The sequence below is a fragment of the Balaenoptera physalus genome, assembly GCF_965194825.1.
Source record: "Balaenoptera physalus genome assembly, chromosome: 14".
Classification (NCBI taxonomy): domain Eukaryota; kingdom Metazoa; phylum Chordata; class Mammalia; order Artiodactyla; family Balaenopteridae; genus Balaenoptera; species Balaenoptera physalus.
Window position 1 is genome coordinate 31,691,188 of NC_138893.1, and position 21,425 is coordinate 31,712,612.

At 48.6% G+C, this 21,425-nt stretch overlaps 1 protein-coding gene across 1 annotated transcript in view; it reads right to left on the reverse strand.

Annotated features, from left to right (window-relative positions):
- DMBT1 (deleted in malignant brain tumors 1) overlaps positions 1–21,425 on the reverse strand; it is a 109,275-nt gene that overhangs the window by 11,349 nt on the left and 76,501 nt on the right. Inside the window, exons 35-45 of the mRNA XM_082424981.1 lie at positions 20,279–20,650; positions 12,436–12,787; positions 11,629–11,658; positions 10,781–11,025; positions 9,613–9,997; positions 8,453–8,479; positions 6,932–6,964; positions 2,850–3,003; positions 2,350–2,552; positions 1,311–1,631; positions 700–720 (exon numbers count right to left, since the gene is read on the reverse strand). Of these exons, the coding sequence (XP_082281107.1) occupies positions 700–720; positions 1,311–1,631; positions 2,350–2,552; positions 2,850–3,003; positions 6,932–6,964; positions 8,453–8,479; positions 9,613–9,997; positions 10,781–11,025; positions 11,629–11,658; positions 12,436–12,787; positions 20,279–20,650 (2,143 nt within the window). The remainder of the gene's footprint in view (positions 1–699; positions 721–1,310; positions 1,632–2,349; positions 2,553–2,849; positions 3,004–6,931; positions 6,965–8,452; positions 8,480–9,612; positions 9,998–10,780; positions 11,026–11,628; positions 11,659–12,435; positions 12,788–20,278; positions 20,651–21,425) is intronic.

Here is a 21,425-nt window from a genome sequence, read left to right on the forward strand (position 1 = left end):
GAACCTCAGCGTGCATGCAGCAGGGACAGGAGGGATGGCGGGAACTAAGCAGACAACAGGAGAGAATTGTGCAGCGCCCCAGAGGTTGTCCTGAGCAGTGAGGATCTGTGACCAGAAGGCCCTGAGGAATCAGTCCCCAAGGTTGGGACTGACCTTGGCATCTTGTAAAGATGCCCCTAGCTGCACTGCAGAGAATGGATCAGAGGGGAGGGCCAGCCTGAAGCTGCTGCTGCTGCAGGAAGCCAGGTGGTGAGGAGGGGAGGGTGGGGACGCAGAGGAAAGATCTCGGGGAGGTGGGGGGGAGGGGGAGTGTTGAGCAGCAGCTCAAGAGCAGCCAGTCAGGAGCTCTTGCTGATTACACACCGAGCTCAGAGGTGAAGCAGGCTCCAGCCAGCCAGCACTGCCCAGGGGCTAGTGTCCAAGGGGAGGGGTGGGATCTACACGGGGGAGGGGGGGCAGTCTCGCCTAGGGACTGACCAGAGATCCGAATCTTAGGCTGGCCAGGCTACTAAAGGACAAAGAAGAGCCTAGAGAGAGGCTCAGCCCTCTTGGGGTTGGGACATCAGCTGCAGGCGATGCCACGTGCCAGAAGCAGCAGGAGAGGCAAACTCTTTGGAGAGTGAGCACCATGACTGCAGCTCGGGGACCAGCAGCAGAGAGGGGGCAGCTGGGTGGTGAGATGAAACCGCGGGTACTTACCAGGTGTGGTTGTATAGGTTCCTAAAAAGGGATAGAAAGAAAGTATGGGTCACTGAAGTGTGGCTGGAAATCAGTGAGTGCACCTAGGGTCTACTGCTGGGGAGGTCTGTGACACTAGGAGGAGGCCTAAGTGGGTTTCCACAGCTGCTCCCCCAGATCCATCGTTACTTGGGGGTCATCAGCTTCACAGCCAAGGTCATAACACCATCACTTCCTACTTGACCAGAGCTGTTCTAAGGATTTACATGCATTATCCCTTTAATTCTCTAATCACCATTGGAAGCAGGTTCTACCATGATCACATCCCCTTAATAAAGGAGGAAGATGAAGCTTCGAGGTTAACTCATTGCTAAAGGTCATAAAGCAAATGGGAGAGTAAGAATAAACTGGACACCAGCTGTGTGTTCTGTACAAGGACCCCAGGCCTACCAGAGATCAAGTGGCCCCTGCAAGGTCTCCTGGAGTGGACAGGCCAAGGGGACAAACTGACAAGCTCCTGCCTGCCCCCTCCCCATGAACTGAGCCACAGACCATCAGCCACCGGCCTCCAGCTTCCACTTGTAGCAGGTCAGAGGTGACATGGGCCTTCCGCGAATGACATCACGCAATACCTGTGCAAATGACCCCAGCGTCTTCGCGGTGGGCACAGTTATGGGAGAACCAGCCTCGGTTCCGGCACTGCCAGAGGTTAGATTCCACCCCTGAGCACTCCACGTCATCCAAGGTGATGGGGCCAGAGCCGGAGCCAAAATAGGCGTTTCCTGGGGCTGATACTGCATAGCCACACCCCAGCTGTCTGCACACCACCTGGGCATCCTGAATGCCCCAGTTGTCATCACACACTGTTCCCCACTGGCCACCGTGGTAAATTTCCACACGCCCGGCACATGCAGGATGGGAGGAGTTCCAATCGACCAATCTCAAGCTGGCGTCTGAAAGACACATGACATAAAAGGTGATGGCCACATCCCCCAACAAAAGCCAAAGGCCAGATAACCCACTGTCCTTTCCAAATCCCCAGAGTCACCCAGTGGCACTGATCAGGGTACAGACAGCTACGTGATCGACTTGGAAAGGGCTCCAGACATCACAGAGCTCAGCCCCCCTCACCCTCCAGATGGGAAGGTGTTGGCTCAGTAAGGTGAGTTATCAGGTGCCCAGGGTGTTGGTGGTGGCAAACCCAAGGCCAGGGTGTGTCACCTATTCTCCACACCTTGCTGCCTTGGATTACCATGGTCAGCTGTGAGACAAGGACGATGAGCAAAGCATCACTGAAGCCCTTCTTTGAATACACCATGATGCACGTAGAAGAGGGGGCTGCAGGAATCCACGGAGCCTCAGAGGTCAGGTCTAGTTTGCACTCATGTCTTTTTTAAAACTTATTTTATTGAAATATAGTTGATTTACAATGTTGTGTTAATTTCTGCTATACAGCAAAGTGACTCAGTTATACATACGTATATTCTTTTCTATTACGGTTTATCACAGGATATTGAATATAGTTCCCTGTGCTATACAGTAGGACCTTGTTGTTTATCCACCCTATATATAGTAGTTTGCATCTGCTAACCCCAAACTCCCAATCCATCCCTTCCCCACAAGCCCTTCCCCTTGGCAACCACAAGTCTGTTCTCTATGTCTTGCACTCACCTCTTGGAAAGGAGTTATACCAAGCGGAAAAGCCAGTGTTTTGGATACTGACATCACTTCGAAATCGAATAGTCATTCGGTTGTAAGAAGAGGTGAATATATCCCTGGTGTAATTACAAATTTTCCTCAGCGAAACATTGCTGCTCAATGACCCATCAAAGATTTCAACATAATCAAACCTGCAACTACTGTGCATCTCCAACCTGTATGGAAAAATAGATTCATGTCAACAACAGAATTCCTGTTGCTTATATATTTTATAGATATTTTGGACTTCATGAATGATGCCCTTGAATCTAAGATTTTCTTCTTGCTCTTCCTCAATCAGATCAAAGGACTTCCCAATATTGCCTGATGCTTCCTGGTAGGGAACAGAGCAACCTGAAATATAGTCTATAGCACGTGAGAGTGAAAAGCCTCACAACCTAGAACACAAGCCAAACCCACAAGGTGTTCCATGGAGGACACATCCTTTTCCAGGTGGCCTGGGTGTTACTTACTGCAGACTGTTGAAGCCCAGGTTAATGAGGTAGCTGGAGTTCACTTGTATTTCCCAGACACAGTTGGCATTGTTGGGGTAGTATCCAGGGTAGGATGGGCTGGAAAATGTCCCACTGGCACTGGATAAGAAGCCGCCACAACTTGAAGAGGGGCCTAGAGAGGAGAGAGAGAGGGACATCCCCATTGTGGTGGCTCTTCAGGGGTGTTGTTCTGGGTGAGACTCCTCAAGGTTTATCCTCTGCACTTACAGCAGGACTCAACTTTTCTTTAAACAAGTCCCCTCTCTCAGGCCTGGTCCCACATTAGAGGCCTTGATCTGAGTTTCTACTTCCCACAATGGGCCTAGCTAGAACAGTGATTATCTGGCAGGAGGTGACTCCAGTGCAGAGGGAGCATGTGTCCCCTTACAGCAAAAAAGTGCCAAGAAAGCAACAAAGACACTGCTGTCACTGTTCAATTACAGACAGGGACATGGGGATAAATCTTGGGTGAGAGAAGTGCTGGCCCGTGGAGAACACCCTGTGATATAATTTATCCCCTAGTGTCTCCTGGGAGCACGAGATTCTGCCACTTGACAAGAAGCAGTGTAAAGTGGGGTCTGTGTAAACAGAACGTCTGTGTTTCTGCCACAGAAGGTCTGAGCTTGCATCTCGGCTCTGCCTTCATCAGCTCCGTGAGCCTGAGCGAGTTACTTATCCTCTCTGCCTCAGTTTCCTCATCTGAAAAATGGGGATGGTAATAGCATCTGCCTCATCAGATTCCGGTAGGTGTGAAATGAGATAATACATGAAAACCTTTAGAAGAGTGCCCAGCACATAACAAGCACCCAACAATATTACCTATTACTATTTATCAGAGAGTGATTGATAAATAATACTGCACATTCAAGCTTTTCATTGGTTGGTTTATTTATTAAAATAAATAAGTGGTCTATTAAGACCACGTAAAAATATTTATGTTCTCCTCAGTAGTGATCTAACTTAAAACTGTTTTTTCTCCTCATTCATAACTTTTTGTTTTTTCTGAAGTATGCAACACCATGGTTTTTAGTATATTCAGAGTGCTGCAATCATCACCACAGTCAATTTTAGAACATTTTCATGACTCCAAAGAGAAACCCTGTACCTATTAGCAGTCCGTCTGCATTTTCCCCAATACCTTCAGCCCTAGGCAACCACTAATCTACTTTCTATCTCTATAGATTTGTCTATTCTGGACACTTCATATAAATGGAATCATACAACATGTGGTCTTTTGTGACTGGTTTCTCTCACTTAGCATAATCTTTTCAAAGTTCATCCATGTTTTAACATGTATGAACATGTATCAGGACTTCATTTCTTTGTATTGCCAAATAATATTGTATAGTGTGGATAGACCGTATTCTGTTTGTCCATTCACCATGATGAACATTTGGGTTATTTCCACTTGGGGGCTGTTAGGAATAATGCTGCTATCTATGAACATTTGCATGTAAGTTTCTGTGTGAACATATGCTTTCTTTTCTCCTGAGTATATGCCTAGGAGTAGAATTGCTGGGTCATATAGTGACCTGATGTTTAAATACTTGAGGAACCACCAAACTATATTTCAAAGTGGACGTACCTTTTTGCATTCCCACTAGCAGTGTATGAGTGTTCCAATTTCTCCATGTCCTTGTCAACACTTATTATTATCCAACTCTTTGATTCCAGCCAACCTACTGGGTGTGAAGTGGCATCTCTTTGTGGTTTTGGTTTACATTTCCCTCAGGCTAATGATGTTAGGCATATGTTCATGTACTTGTGACCATTTGTTGACCATCTTCTATGGAGAAATATCTATTCAGAGCCTTAGCTTATTTTTAGTTGGGTTATTTGACTGTTTATTATTGACTTATAAAATTTCTTTATATGTTCTAGATACAAATCTCTTATGAGACGTATAATTTGCAAATATTTCCTCTCATTCTGTGAAAAAACAGTGTATCTGAAATATAATTTGGCCTTTCAAATATACCCACTCAGAAGTTTTATTTCTATACTAGGAAATAATCAAAGATAAGGCCAAAGTTTTAGACACAGGATATGCATTACAGATTTCTAAAAATATAATAGAGATTTAGAAGATAAAATAAAATTATTACTGGATGTAATTACTTAAATATGTAACATATAATTAGAAAGAATTACTTCTTTTGTCCTATGAATAGCCATTATTTAACTAAATCATGGTATATCCATACAATTGAAAACTGTGCAGCCATTAAACTTTATGGTGTAGAAATAATTTCAGGTCCATAAAAATGTTAACTTTAAGACCATCAAGAAAGTATTTATTATATACTCAAGTGAAAAAGGATGTTATACAATAGGGTAAAAAGCATACCGTACTTCCTGTGTGTGTGTGTGTGTGTGTGTGTGTGTGCGCGTGCCTGTATATGTATATGGACTATACATCAGAATGCCAATAGTAATTATACATTCATCCATCCATTCATGTGTTCACTATTCTTTCTACTTATGGAATGCCAGACACAATGCTAGATAATAAGGATGCAATAATGAAAATGGTAGACAGAATTCCTGCCCTCGGGAAGTGCAGTTTGGCAGAAAAGATACGTGTGATCTTCTGCAAACACACTTCTGATTGTGGAATTCCCTAGCTTAAAACATTTCAGCAGCTCCCACTGCCCTTAGCATAAAGCCAAGAGTTTTAACCTGCACACAAGCTCTGAAGGATCTGGCCCTCCCTCACCCAGCTCTCCCACAATCCCTCCTGTCACCACCTGTCACTCATTTGAAAAGCCAAGATCCTTCCCACGCAGACCATCAAAGCATTCTTTCTGGCTGGAAGGCATTTTACCAATGAACCTGCTTCTCCTGTAAGCCTCAGCAAAAGTGTCACTTCGTAAAGAACTTCCCTAATCCCTTGAGCAAGTAAAGACTCTGCTAATATGCCTCCTTGCACACTGAACTTTCCCTGTGAAGCACCTTTCACTGTAATAATATCATTAATTCGGTATTTGATATTTAATACCTGAGTGAGGAGATTAATATATATCCTTTTCAGTGTTCTGTAATTTTACAACCATTCTTAATGGTGATTTGACCATACACAAAGCAAAGATTGTAAAATATTTAACGTAATAAGAGTTAGTATTTCTTCAGTACATTCTATGTACAAGGCACTATATTAAATTTAGCCAGTAAATCTATTTCTGTCCTAAAAAAATATTGAGGAGGTATGCAAAATTTATTTATAAAAATATTCTTCATCGCAGGGGCATTTATTTAAAACGATGGGAAGAGAAGACAATGACAAGGAAAAGTAGCCATATCATTTCTTAAGAACAATGGGGCTGCCCTGGTGGCGCAGTGGTTAAGAGTCTGCCTGCCAATGCAGGAAACACGGGTTCGAGCCCTGGTCTGGGAAGATCCCACATGCCATGGAGCAACTAAGCCCGTGAGCCACAAGTACTGAGCCTGCGCATCTGGAGCCTGTGCTCCGCAACAGGAGAGGCCGCGACAGTGAGAGACCCACCCATGGCGATGAAGAGTGGCCCCCGCTTGCCACAACTGGAGAAAGCCCTCGCACAGAAACGAAGACCCAAAAACAGCCAAAAATAAATAAATAAATTAATTAAATAAATAAAAAAAAAAGAACAATGGAAACCTAATGAACTATATCCCTATCATGAGGTAAAAAATACTTGTAAAAGCATGCTTATTTGGGAAATTATCCATTTATTCTTTATCCCCCTTCTTTCTCCCAAAGCTTTGGAGATACTCCAAGAAATAAAAGCCATGAGGTCTATTTTTTTGAGAATCACTTATCTCATTCACAAAAAGGAAGGGGAAGGCGATCTCCTTAGTTAAAACAAAAGTCATCTACCGAGCAGGGGAGAATGAGGCTGAGAGTGTGCAAGGTCCATGCTGGCTGCGGGTGAGGGCAGGGGCAGGACGTGGTGGGGCAGCCTGGGTGGGCTGTGTGTGCAGGTTGAGGTGGGCTATGCATGTGTCGGCATTAGCTGCATAGACAGCCACACCTGGGGACAGGAAACCCATGCCCTGTGGGTCAGGTGGAAAAACGTGACACTTACTTTCCGTGGTTGGAGTTGATGGACGCCACCAATCTAGAAAGAAAATGAAGTGATTTTAGGATATTGCTGAATAATTTTTTAATTCCATGTTGTCAGTTTGATTGAGAAAGTCAATCGTTTTCCTTACTGCAGGACTTCTCAGAGCCTTGACCATCCCACCTGCACTGAGACTGGCCAAATGGGCTGGAGTACACAGCACTTCCCACCTTCTTTGGCACCAGATATTATCACTATGGCAATGAGGCAGGAGAAAGATGGGCTCCAGGCTAGAAATTAACAGCTGGCCTCCTGTTCACACTTCCTGGGGTGAGAAGAAGATGGACTCCAGGCCAGACATTCATTACCAACCCCCTGTTTACATTTCCTGAGGCAAGAGACAAACGGGCTCTGGACTACATATTTATGACCAGACTCCTATCTATATTTCGAGATCTGCACTTCAATATAAGAAACAACAACAGGAATGGGGTAGATAACCGAACACTGGTCACTTTTATGGCAGGGACAGAGAGGGGGCTAAACCCTGTTAAAAGATCAAGAGGTCATACATTTCCCATCCTTGGGGCAAGGGAAACATTGCACATGCACAGAAAGGCTCTTTGGGGGTCAAAAAGGAGGGGGCGCCACCCCACAATATGTGATGCTAAGGCCGTCCCATAGGCCTCTGGGCTGGAATGCATCTTGGAAAAAAGTTGCGCAAGCATGTGGGGAGGGTCCTAGGGCAGGGCAGGTGTGGAAAAAGAAGCCAGATAATTGGCCAAAGGTAAACAAAGACCCGGAAGAGCTGCCCTATGTAAGTGACTTCACCGCCTCTTCACTGCGCTCCTCCTCATTAGGCGGGACGCCCACACCCTTTCTCTGCCCTGCTTCTGTCTTAACAAACAGTTTCTCTGTGTGCTCTCCCACTTGTTGTTCTGCTATGTCTCTAATAATAAACTTTGTGCCTGTTTTTACAGTCTTTGCCTCCGTGAGAAATGCGTTTTCACTGGGGGCAAGAGCCAGGGGGTGTGGTGACTAGGATTCCTGGTTTTCATCCAGGCTACCCAGGTTCAATTCCTGGGCAGGGAATCAAGATCTCGCTTCATGCCACCACTCACTGCTGCCTCTGTGAGATCAGCAAGAAGATCATTTGGGGGATTGCTCTCAACATGAAGGATTCTTTAACGGACACACGTTTGTAAGACTGCTACTCGGCCATGCTTCTAACACGGTCACAGTTGTCCATGGGATGACTGGGACAGCTATTTTCATCCAAAATGACCAGAGGAAACAATCTTTTTCTTCCACAGTCTCTCTGAATGAACACGGGCAGCAGGAGGTGACAGGAGACCAGAGGGGCCCTCCAGCCCAAGATGAGTGACAGCCATGGTCTTGGCGATTCAGCTGGTCACTGAAACGGATTCCAGAGTCCTCAGGGGGAAATCAGTCCCTAGGAGGGATATGCTCTCCTCCTTCTATTTCTGGACACCCGAGAGGGTAGGATTCCAGAGAGGAGTCTTGGGGTGGGCTGCAGGGACTCACCTGGGGTAGTAGAACTGATCTGTGCAGCTGCAAGAAAGAGGAAACATGATCAGCCTCAGCACCCAGTATGTGCTGCAACAAACCCATCAGGTTCCTGAGAGAGAGATGCTGAGTGCCTGGCCCCTACCCTCCAGGGCGTGAGAAGGGCGGCCTGGGAGATGTCCAGGAGAGCTGAGTAGCAAACCTCAAACTCATCTATCAATCAGTCTCCACAATAAAAAAGGTTTTTGCGGAATTTGTTGTTACAACTTGTATTCACCCTTCTCTGCCCTGGTGGTCCACTAAGGAAGGTGCTACACCAGACCCAAGAAATTCAGGGACCAAGGTACATGGGTGATGCCTTCAGGGAAACTGCCCATCTTTCAGGGAAGTTCAGTGTGAGAGGAGCTCAGCACGAAGACCCCTTTTCTGGAGAAGACCACACTAAAATAGAAGCTCAATGACTTGGAAGCCAAGCTGAGCAGATGACACTGGCGGCCTCGTGGTGCCCACAGTTGTGGGAGTTCCAACAGCTGTGGGAACTGCTCTACAGGCAGCCAGACGGAGGGGTCCAGGCAGCCCTACATCGCTTATTTCCAACGTCAAGGTGATTATCTCTGTGTCTAGATGACCGAGTGGACCCAAACCAGTCATCAGCCTCACAGCTTTTATGGGCCCACTGAGGCAGCAAGACTGAGGGGTCCAGTTCGAAGTCCAAATCCCGTGTGAGATCTGTCAGCCAGACCATAGGTGATGACAAGGCTGTGCCCGGCAGGCCACACAGGGGCCACTGCCCTGCACACGGTAGACCTGGTGCCCAGACAGTGCATCCCACTTCCCTGGAGGGGCTACCGTCCAGGGCTCAGCAACCAAACCCTGGGCCACCTGCAGTCCTAGGCCATGACCTCCATTCACAGACCTCCTGACAGAACTAGCCTCTTTTGCCTCTGGCTTGCACTGTGGCATGGAGAAAATGGCTTCAAGTCACTTTCAGTTTGCTTCTTTGTTCTAATTCACCAGTTACATGCCTGGCAGCTTGTCAGAAAGTTCACACTAATTCTTAGCAGAGAGACAAAGTGATTTAAGGAAGCGAGAAATGTAAACATGCTTTAAAAGAGATTCAGAATGTCAGAAGGAAACGACACCCCCAGAGAGGGACACCCAGCTTATATGAGACCAACCTGAGCAGACGACACTGGCGTCCTCGCTGTGTGCACAGTTGTGTGTGTTCCAGCCACGGTGAGGGCAGCTCCACAGGTAGCTCTCGTGCCCCGAGCAGCCCACGTCGTCCAGGACGATCGGCCCTGAGCCCTGACCGTACCGGGCATTTCCTGGGGCCGACGTGGCCCAGCCACAGCCCAGCTGCCTGCAGACCACGTTGGCGTCATTGGTGTCCCAGCTGTCGTCACACACGGTGCCCCAGGAGCCTTGGTACAGGACCTCCACCCGGCCCTGACACCTGTCACCTCCATTCACCAGCCTCAGGGCCAAACCTGATTCAGTTCCTGGAAGGAGACGGGAAAATGCACTCTCCTGTGTCTTCCGGAGGAAGAGGTCCTGAGGACTCAACGAGATTCAGAATCCTTCCAGGGAAAGACTTGTGAGATCAAGCTAATGTTTTCCTTCCGGAGGACCTGACTGAGCCTGGCCATCATCGTTTATCCTCACGGGGCTGTTTGATAGAACCCTTGGCTGTGGACTGAGCGACGCATGTTCTCTGAATGGTTCCCCACAAGGCCCAGCAATTCAGTGGCTGATCCCAGCCTTGGGATGGAGGTGGGAAGAGGGGAAGCCCACAGCCTGAATCCCCAGGGACCACTGGGATGAACTTGAGCCCCTGCAGCAGGAGACCACCAGAGACAGCTTCCCAGACCCCGCCAGGCAGCCACCTTCAGATGTTCGCTCCCACATGGGAACCCACTCCATCAGGCCCACGTGTATTCTGAAGACTACTTTTCACTGAGCACTCACTCATGTCCTTTTCAAACCCCAAACTTAAGCTGACTCTTGAACAAGCCATGCACCCGCTGAAAATCATCAGAGCACATGGACATGATTAGGGAGAAGGCATCTATTGGTAGCAGGCTGTTCAGAGTCCTTCCAGGGCTTATCCGCTGAAGAGCTAGAAAGAAAACAGAATCTCTCCCCTACTGGGATACAGACCTCAGGCTGACAACTGCCCCTTGGCAGGAAGCAAGCTGACAGCGAAGTCCATAAACATAAGACAATAGAGGCAAGAAAAGTGCAGGGGAAAAGCTCTACTGGAACTTCTGGATCCAGCTCTACCTGAAGACGGACCACCTCTTAGCTATGGAAGTCATTGCGGCCCCCTCTCCCACCCCCAACTCAAGAGAGTGTGAGTTGGGATCCTATCACTTGGCAACAAAAGCATTCTGAGTCATGTATGCCACAACTGGGAGGTGAAGGTTCTCCGTAACTCCGGCACGCGAAAGGAACCCTCCCCATTAGATGAGGTGGTGAGCTCAGAGGCTCCAACCAAGAGTCAGGAACTGCACCCAGGCCTGATGACTGGCGCGTTACGGCAGGATCCAAGTGATGCTTACCATAGGCAGGAGTTGCGGAAGTCCACCAACCTGAAGGGGAGACACAGCAGGATTAGAAAGAAGGTGTCTAGGGTCAAGGTCGGTCTAGTGCCCTGTCACTCACATCGGGGAAAGGAGGGTCTGAGAATCTCCACTGCCTGGGGGAGGAAGAGGCCTTTGCTGAAGGCTTGCCGTGAGCCAGAGCATGCCCTCAAATGTCCTCGGCATGGCGATGAGGCGCCACACTCCACAAGAGCAATTAGCTCGCTCTCCTGACTGAGTGCGCTCTGGGGAAAGTATCCCTTTTGGATTCCGCGGGGGGTGGGGGACCTGAAACAGCCCTGTTCTCCCCGCACACGTAACTCTCGGTCTAGACAATGCTTTCGAGCAGAAATGACCCCAGGACAGGCCTCCCTGTCACCCAAAGCTCTGGGGAGACACTGTGTAGCCACCATGTCCTGAAATCGCTGAGCCAGACCCGAGGATCCTTGTGCTATGGTCCCTCTGGAAGCGTCTGCTCGCTCTAGAGTGACCAGGGCAGGTGCTGAGAGGTGGAAAACGTCCACTCGCCCCACCTGGGGCTCCTGGATGGAGTCTGTGGAGGTGAGTGGGGAGGGAGGGGACACCCCGGAGTCAAGAGGCAGCAGGACTCACCTGGCAGGAGCGTGGACTGGGGCCTGGCATCTGGGAGAGAGAGAAGGCAGATCAGACCCCTTGCACAGAAGGGGCACGACACGGGCAAAGGGGGTCGACGCTGAGCAGGTGAGACGCTCGGTCCATGCCTGTGCCCTGCCACACAGGGTGGGACCTCTGCCATCCTCACCCCCCAAAGATGCTCCTCCTGACAGGTCCAGGCAGCCCAGCATCCCTTATTTCCAATGTCAAGGTGATTAAATCTGGGTCTAGGTAAGCGAGTGGACCCAAACCAGTCATCAGCCTCACAGCTTTTATGGGGCCACTGAGGCAGCAAGACTGAGGGGTCCAGTTTGAAGTTCAAATCCCGTGTGAGATCTGCCAGGCCAGACCATAGGTGATGACAAGGCTGTGCCCGGCAGGCCACACAGGGGCCACTGCCCTGCACACGGCAGACCCGGTGCCCAGACAGTGCATCCCACTTCCCTGGAGGGGCTACCGTCCAGGGCTCAGGAACCAAACCCTGGGCCACCTGCAGTCCTAGGCCCTGACCTCCATTCACAGACCTCCTGACAGAACTAGCCTCTTTTGCCTCTGGCTTGCACTGTGGCATGGAGAAAATGGCTTCAAGTCACTTTCAGTTTGGTTCTTTCTTCTAATTCACCAGCTACATGCCTGGCAGCTTGTCAGAAAGCTCATACTAATTCTTAGCAGAGAGACAAAGTGATTTAAGGAAGCGAGAAATGTAAACATGCTTTAAAAGAGATTCAGAATGTCAGAAGGAAACGACACCCCCAGAGAGGGACACCCAGCTTATTTGAGACCAACCTGAGCAGACGACACTGGCGTCCTCGCTGTGTGCACAGTTGTGTGTGTTCCAGCCACGGTGAGGGCAGCTCCACAGGTAGCTCTCGTGCCCCGAGCAGCCCACGTCGTCCAGGACGATCGGCCCTGAGCCCTGACCGTACCGGGCATTTCCTGGGGCCGACGTGGCCCAGCCACAGCCCAGCTGCCTGCAGACCACGTTGGCGTCGTTGGTGTCCCAGCTGTCATCACACACGGTTCCCCAGGAGCCTCGGTACAGGACCTCCACCCGGCCCTGACACCTGTCACCTCCATTCACCAGCCTCAGGGCCAAACCTGATTCAGTTCCTGAAAGGAGATGGGAAAATGCACTCTCCTGTGTCTTACAAAGGAAAAGATCCTGAGGACCGAACGAGATCCAGAATCCTTCCAGGGAAAGACTTCTGAGATCAAGATAATGTTTTTCTTCCGGAGGACCTGACTGAGGCTGGCCATCATCATTTATCCTCACGGGGCTGTTTGATAGAACCCTTGGCTGTGGACTGAGCGACGCATGTTCTCTGATGGGTTCCCCACAAGGCCCAGCAATTCAGTGGCTGATCCCAGCCTTGGGATGCAGGTGGGAAGAGGGGAAGCCCGCAGCCTGAATCCCCAGGGACCACTGGGATGAACTTGAGCCCCTGCAGCAGGAGACCACCAGAGACAGCTTCCCAGACCCCGCCAAGCAGCCACCTACAGATGTTCACTCCCACATGGGAACCCACTCCATCAGGCCCAAGTGTATTCTGAAGACTACTTTTCACTGAGCACTCACTCATGGCATTTTCAAACCCCAAACTTAAGCTGACTCTTGAACAAGCCATGCACCCGCTGAAAATCATCAGAGCACATGGACATGATTAGGGAGAAGGCATGTATTGGTAGCAGGCTGTTCAGAGTCCTTCCAGGGCTTGTCAGAAGAAGAGCTACAAAAAAACCAGACTCTCTCCCCTACTGGGATGTAGACCTGTGGCTGACAACTGCCCCTTGGCAGGAAGCAAGCTGACAGCGAAGTCCATAAACATAAGACAACAGAGGTAAGAAAAGTGCAGGGGAAAAGCTGTACTGGAACTTCTGGATCCAGCCCTACCTGAAGACGGACCACCTCTTAGCTATGGAAGTCACTGTGGCCCCCTCTCCCACCCCCAACTCAAGAGAGTGTGAGTTGGGATCCTATCACTTGGCAAGAAAAGCATTCTGAGTCATGTATGCCACAACTGGGAGGTGAAGGTTCTCCATAACTCCGGCACGCGAAAGGAACCCTCCACATTAGATGAGGTGGTGAGCTCAGAGGCTCCAACCAAGAGTCAGGAACTGCACCCAGGCCTGATGACTGGAGCGTTACGGCAGGATCCAAGTGATGCTTACCATTGGCAGGAGGTGCGGAAGTCCACCAACCTGAAGGGGAGACACAGCAGGATTAGAAAGAAGGTGTCTAGAGTCAAGGTCGGTCTAGTGCCCTGTCACTCACATCGGGGAAAGGAGGGTCTGAGAATCTCCACTGCCTGGGGGAGGAAGAGGCCTTTGCTGAAGGCTTGCCGTGAGTCAGATCATGCCGTCAAATGTCCACGGCATGGCGATGAGGCGCCACACTCCGCAAGAGCAATTAGCTCGCTCTCCTGACTGAGTGCTCTCGGGGGAAAGTATCCCTTTTGGATTCCGCGGGGGGTGGGGGACCTGAAACAGCCCTGTTCTCCCCGCACGCATAACTCTCGGTCTAGACAATGCTTTCGAGCAGAAATGACCCCAGGACAGGCCTCCCTGTCACCCAAATCTCTGGGGAGACACTGTGTAGCCACAATGTCCTGAAATCGCTGAGCCAGACCCGAGGATCCTTGTGCCATGGTTCCTCTGGAAGCGTCTGCTCGCTCTAGAGTGACCAGGGCAGGTGCTGAGAGGTGGAAAACGTCCCCTCGCCCCACCTGGGGCTCCTGGCTGGAGTCGGTGGAGGTGAGTGGGGAGGGAGGGGACACCCCGGAGTCAAGAGGCAGCAGGACTCACCTGGCAGGAGCGTGGACTGGGGCCTGGCACCTGGGAGACAGAGAAGGCAGATCAGACACGTTGCACAGAAGGGGCACGACACGGGCAAAGGGGAACGACGCTGAGCAGGTGAGAGGACTCATTCTCATTCTATGAGGCCACCATCACCCTGATACCAAAACCAGACAAAGACACCACAAAAAAAGAAAATTACAGACCAATATCACTGATGAATATAGATGCAAAAATCCTCAACAAAATACTAGCAAACAGAATCCAACAACACATTAAAAAGATCATACACCACGATCAAGTGGGATTTATCCCAGGGCTGCAAGGATTCTTCAATATATGCAAATCAATCAATGTGATACACCATATTAACAAACTGAAGAATAAAAACCATATGATCTTCTCAATAGATGCAGAAAAAGCTTTTGACAAAATTCAACACCCATTTATGATAAAAACTCTCCAGAAAGTGGGCATAGAGGGAACCTACCTCAACATAATAAAGGCCATATATGACAAACCCACTGCAAACATCATTCTCAACGGTGAAAAACTGAAAGCATTTCCTCTACGATCAGGAATGAGACAAGGATGTCCACTCTCACCACTATTACTCAACATAGTTCTGGAAGTCCTAGCCATGGCAATCAGAGAAGAAAAAGAAATAAAAGGAATACAAATTGGAAAAGAAGAAGTAAAACTGTCACTGTTTGCAGATGACATGATACTATACATAGAGAATCCTAAAACTGCCACCAGAAAACTGCTAGAGCTAATTAATGAATATGGTAAAGTTGCAGGATACAAAATTAATGCACAGAAATCTCTGGCATTCCTATACACTAATGATGAAAAATCTGAAAGAGAAATTATGGAAACACTCCCATTTACCATTGCAACAAAAAGAATAAAATACCTAGGAATAAACCTACCTAGGGAGACAAAAGACCTGTATGCAGAAAACTATAAGACACTGATGAAAGAAATTAAAGATGATACCAACAGATGGAGAGACATGCCATGTTCTTGGATTGGAAGAATCAACATTGTGAAAATGACTATACTACCCAAAGCGACCTACAGATTCAATGCAATCCCTATCAAATTACCAATGGCATTTTTTATGGAGCTAGAACAAATCATCTTAAAATTTGTATGGAGACACAAAAGACCCCGAATAGCCAAAGCAGTCTTGAGGGAAAAAAACGGAGCTGGAGGAATCAGACTCCCTGACTTCAGACCATACTACAAAGCTACAGTAATCAAGACAATATGGTACTGGCACAAAAACAGAAACATAGGTCAATGGAACAAGATAGAAAGCCCAGAGATAAACCCACGCACCTATGGTCAACTAATCTATGACAAAGGAGGCAAAGATATACAATGGAGAAAAGAAAGTCTCTTCAATAAGTGGTGCTGGGAAAACTGGACAGCTACATGGAAAAGAATGAAATTAGAATACTCCCTAACACCGTACACAAAAATAAACTCAAAATGGATTAGAGACCTAAATGTAAGACTGGACACTATAAAACTCTTAGAGCAAAACATAGGAAGAACACTCTTTGACATAAATCACAGCGAGATCTTTTTTGATCCACCTCCTAGAGTAATGGAAATAAAAACAAAAATAAACAAATGGGACCTAATGAAACTTCAAAGCTTTTGCACAGCAAAGGAAACCATAAACAAGACGAAAAGACAACCCTCAGAATGGGAGAAAATATTTGCAAACGAATCAACGGACAAAGGATTAATCTCCAAAATATATAAACAGCTCATGCAGCTCAATATTAAAGAAACAAACACCCCAATCCAAAAAGGGGCAGAAGACCTAAATAGACATTTCTCCAAAGAAGACATACAGACGGCCACGAAGCACATGAAAAGATGCTCAACATCACTAATTATTAGAGAAATGCAAATCAAAACTACAATGAGGTATCACCTCACACCAGTTAGAATGGGCATCATCAGAAAATCTACAAACAACAAATGCTGGAGAGGGTGAGGAGAAAAGGGAACCCTCTTGCACTGTTGGTGGGAATGTAAATTGATACAGCCACTATGGAGAACAATATGGAGGTTCCTTAAAAAACTAAAAATAGAATTACCATATGACCCAGCAATCCCACTACTGGGCATTTACCCAGAGAAAACAATAATTCAAAAAGACACATTCACCCGAATGTTCATTGCAGCACTATTTACAATAGCCAGGTCATGGAAGCAACCTAAATGCCCATCAACAGACGAATGGATAAAGAAGTGGTGGTACATGTATACAATGGAATATTACTCAGCCATAAAAAGGAACGAAACTGAGTCATTTGTTGAGACGTGGATGGATCTAGAGACTGTCATACAGAGTGAAGTAAGTCAGAAAGAGAAAAACAAATATCGTATATTAACGCATGTATGTGGAACCTAGAAAAATGGTACAGATGAGCCGGTTTGCAGGGCAGAAGTTGAGACACAGATGTAGAGAACGGACATATGGACACCAAGGGGGGAAAACTGCGGTGAACTGGGGATGGTGGTGTGCTGAATTGGGCGATTGGGATTGACATGTATACACTGATGTGTATAAAATTGATGCCTAATAAGAACATGCAGTATAAAACAAACAAACAAACAAACAAACAAAAATATTCTTCATCGCAGGGGCATTTATTTAAAACGATGGGAAGAGAAGACAATGACAAGGAAAAGTAGCCATATCATTTCTTAAGAACAATGGAAACCTACTGAACTATATCCATATCATGAGGTAAAAAATACTTGTAAAAGCATGCTTATTTGGGAAATTATCCATTTATTCTTTATCCCCCTTCTTTCTCCCAAAGCTTTGGAGATACTCCAAGAAATAAAAGCCATGAGGTCTATTTTTTTGAGAATCACTTATCTCATTCACAAAAAGGAAGGGGAAGGCGATCTCCTTAGTTAAAACAAAAGTCATCTACCGAGCAGGGGAGAATGAGGCTGAGAGTGTGCAAGGTCCATGCTGGCTGCGGGTGAGGGCAGGGGCAGGACGTGGTGGGGCAGCCTGGGTGGGCTGTGTGTGCAGGTTGAGGTGGGCTATGCATGTGTCGGCATTAGCTGCATAGACAGCCACACCTGGGGACAGGAAACCCATGCCCTGTGGGTCAGGTGGAAAAACGTGACACTTACTTTCCGTGGCTGGAGTTGATGGACGCCACCAATCTAGAAAGAAAATGAAGTGATTTTAGGATATTGCTGAATAATTTTTTAATTCCATGTTGTCAGTTTGATTGAGAAAGTCAATCGTTTTCCTTGCTGCAGGACTTCTCAGAGCCTTGACCATCCCACCTGCATTGAGACTGGCCAAATGGGCTGGAGTACACAGCACTTCCCACCTTCTTTGGCACCAGATATTATCACTATGGCAATGAGGCAGGAGAAAGATGGGCTCCAGGCTAGAAATTTACAACTGGCCTCCTGTTCACACTTCCTGGGGTGAGAAGAAGATGGACTCCAGGCCAGACATTCATTACCAACCCCCTGTTTACATTTCCTGAGGCAAGAGACAAACGGGCTCTGGACTACATATTTATGACCAGACTCCTATCTATATTTCGAGATCTGCACTTCAATATAAGAAACAACAACAGGAATGGGGTAGATAACCGAACACTGGTCACTTTTATGGCAGGGACAGAGAGGGGGCTAAACCCTGTTAAAAGATCAAGAGGTCATACATTTCCCATCCTTGGGGCAAGGGAAACATTGCACATGCACAGAAAGGCTCTTTGGGGGTCAAAAAGGAGGGGGCGCCACCCCACAATATGTGATGCTAAGGCCGTCCCATAGGCCTCTGGGCTGGAATGCATCTTGGAAAAAAGTTGCGCAAGCATGTGGGGAGGGTCCTAGGGCAGGGCAGGTGTGGAAAAAGAAGCCAGATAATTGGCCAAAGGTAAACAAAGACCCGGAAGAGCTGCCCTATGTAAGTGACTTCACCGCCTCTTCACTGCGCTCCTCCTCATTAGGCGGGACGCCCACACCCTTTCTCTGCCCTGCTTCTGTCTTAACAAACAGTTTCTCTGTGTGCTCTCCCACTTGTTGTTCTGCTATGTCTCTAATAATAAACTTTGTGCCTGTTTTTACAGTCTTTGCCTCCGTGAGAAATGCGTTTTCACTGGGGGCAAGAGCCAGGGGGTGTGGTGGCTAGGATTCCTGGTTTTCATCCAGGCTACCCAGGTTCAATTCCTGGGCAGGGAATCAAGATCTCGCTTCATGCCACCACTCACTGCTGCCTCTGTGAGATCAGCAAGAAGATCATTTGGGGGATTGCTCTCAACATGAAGGATTCTTTAACGGACACACGTTTGTAAGACTGCTACTCGGCCATGCTTCTAACACGGTCACAGTTGTCCATGGGATGACTGGGACAGCTATTTTCATCCAAAATGACCAGAGGAAACAATCTTTTTCTTCCACAGTCTCTCTGAATGAACACGGGCAGCAGGAGGTGACAGGAGACCAGAGGGGCCCTCCAGCCCAAGATGAGTGACAGCCATGGTCTTGGCGATTCAGCTGGTCACTGAAACGGATTCCAGAGTCCTCAGAGGGAAATCAGTCCCTAGGAGGGGTATGCTCTCCTCCTTCTATTTCTGGACACCCGAGAGGGTAGGATTCCAGAGAGGAGTCTTGGGGTGGGCTGCAGGGACTCACCTGGGGTAGTAGAACTGATCTGTGCAGCTGCAAGAAAGAGGAAACACGATCAGCCTCAGCACCCAGTATGTGCTGCAACAAACCCATCAGGTTCCTGAGAGAGAGATGCTGAGTGCCTGGCCCCTACCCTCCAGGGCGTGAGAAGGGCGGCCTGGGAGATGTCCAGGAGAGCTGAGTAGCAAACCTCAAACTCATCTATCAATCAGTCTCCGCAATAAAAAAGGTTTTTGCGGAATTTGTTGTTACAACTTGTATTCACCTTTCTCTGCCCTGGTGGTCCACTAAGGAAGGTGCTACACCAGACCCAAGAAATTCAGGGACCAAGGTACATGGGTGATGCCTTCAGGGAAACTGCCCATCTTTCAGGGAAGTTCAGTGTGAGAGGAGCTCAGCACGAAGACCCCTTTTCTGGAGAAGACCACACTAAAATAGAAGCTCAATGACTTGGAAGCCAAGCTGAGCAGATGACACTGGCGGCCTCGTGGTGCCCACAGTTGTGGGAGTTCCAACAGCTGTGGGAACTGCTCTACAGGCAGCCAGACCGAGGGGTCCAGGCAGCCCTACATCGCTTATTTCCAACGTCAAGGTGATTATCTCTGTGTCTACATGACCGAGTGGACCCAAACCAGTCATCAGCCTCACAGCTTTTATGGGCCCACTGAGGCAGCAAGACTGAGGGGTCCAGTTCGAAGTCCAAATACCGTGTGAGATCTGTCAGCCAGACCATAGGTGATGACAAGGCTGTGCCCGGCAGGCCACACAGGGGCCACTGCCCTGCACACGGCAGACCCGGTGCCCAGACAGTGCATCCCACTTCCCTGGAGGGGCTACCGTCCAGGGCTCAGCAACCAAACCCTGGGCCACCTGCAGTCCTAGGCCATGACCTCCATTCACAGACCTCCTGACAGAACTAGCCTCTTTTGCCTCTGGCTTGCACTGTGGCATGGAGAAAATGGCTTCAAGTCACTTTCAGTTTGGTTCTTTGTTCTAATTCACCAGCTACATGCCTGGCAGCTTGTCAGAAAGCTCATACTAATTCTTAGCAGAGAGACAGGGTGATTTAAGGAAGCGAGAAATGTAGAAAATGCTTTGAGAGGGGATCAGAGTGTTAGAAGGGAACCACACCCCCAGAGAGGGACACCCAGCTTATTTGAGACCAACCTGAGCAGACGACACTGGCGTCCTCGCTGTGTGCACAGTTGTGTGTGTTCCAGCCACGGTGAGGGCAGCTCCACAGGTAGCTCTCGTGCCCCGAGCAGCCCACGTCGTCCAGGACGATCGGCCCTGAGCCCTGACCGTACCGGGCATTTCCTGGGGCTGACGTGGCCCAGCCACAGCCCAGCTGCCTGCAGACCACGGTGGCGTCGTTGGTGTCCCAGCTGTCGTCACACACGGTGCCCCAGGAGCCTCGGTACAGGACCTCCACCCGGCCCTGACACCTGTCACCTCCATTCACCAGCCTCAGGGCCAAACCTGATTCAGTTCCTGGAAGGAGACGGGAAAATGCACTCTCCTGTGTCTTCCGGAGGAAGAGGTCCGGAGGACTCAACGAGATTCAGAATCCTTCCAGGGAAAGACTTCTGAGCTCAAGCTAATGTTTTCCTTCCGGAGGACCTGACTGAGCCTGGCCATCATCGTTTATCCTCACGGGGCTGTTTGATAGAACCCTTGGCTGTGGACTGAGCGACGCATGTTCTCTGATGGGTTCCCCACAAGGCCCAGCAATTCAGTGGCTGATCCCAGCCTTGGGATGGAGGTGGGAAGAGGGGAAGCCCGCAGCCTGAGTCCCCAGGGACCACTGGGATGAACTTGAGCCCTTGCAGCTTCCCAGACCCTGCCAAGCAGCCACCTTCAGATGTTCACTCCCACATGGGAACCCACTCCATCAGGCCCAAGTGTATTCTGAAGACTACTTTTCGCTGAGCACTCACTCATGTCATTTTCAAACCCCAAACTTAAGTTGACTCTTGAACAAGCCATGCACCCGCTGAAAATCATCAGAGCACATGGACATGATTAGGGAGAAGGCATCTATTGGTAGCAGGCTGTTCAGAGTCCTTCCAGGGCTTGTCAGCAGAAGAGCTAGAAAGAAAACAGAATCTCTCCCCTACTGGGATACAGACCTCAGGCTGACAACTGCCCCTTGGCAGGAAGAAAGCTGACAGCGAAGTCCATGAACATAAGACAACAGAGGTAAGAAAAGTGCAGGGGAAAAGCTCTACTGGAACTTCTGGATCCAGCCCTACCTGAAGACGGACCACCTCTTAGCTATGGAAGTCATTTCGGCC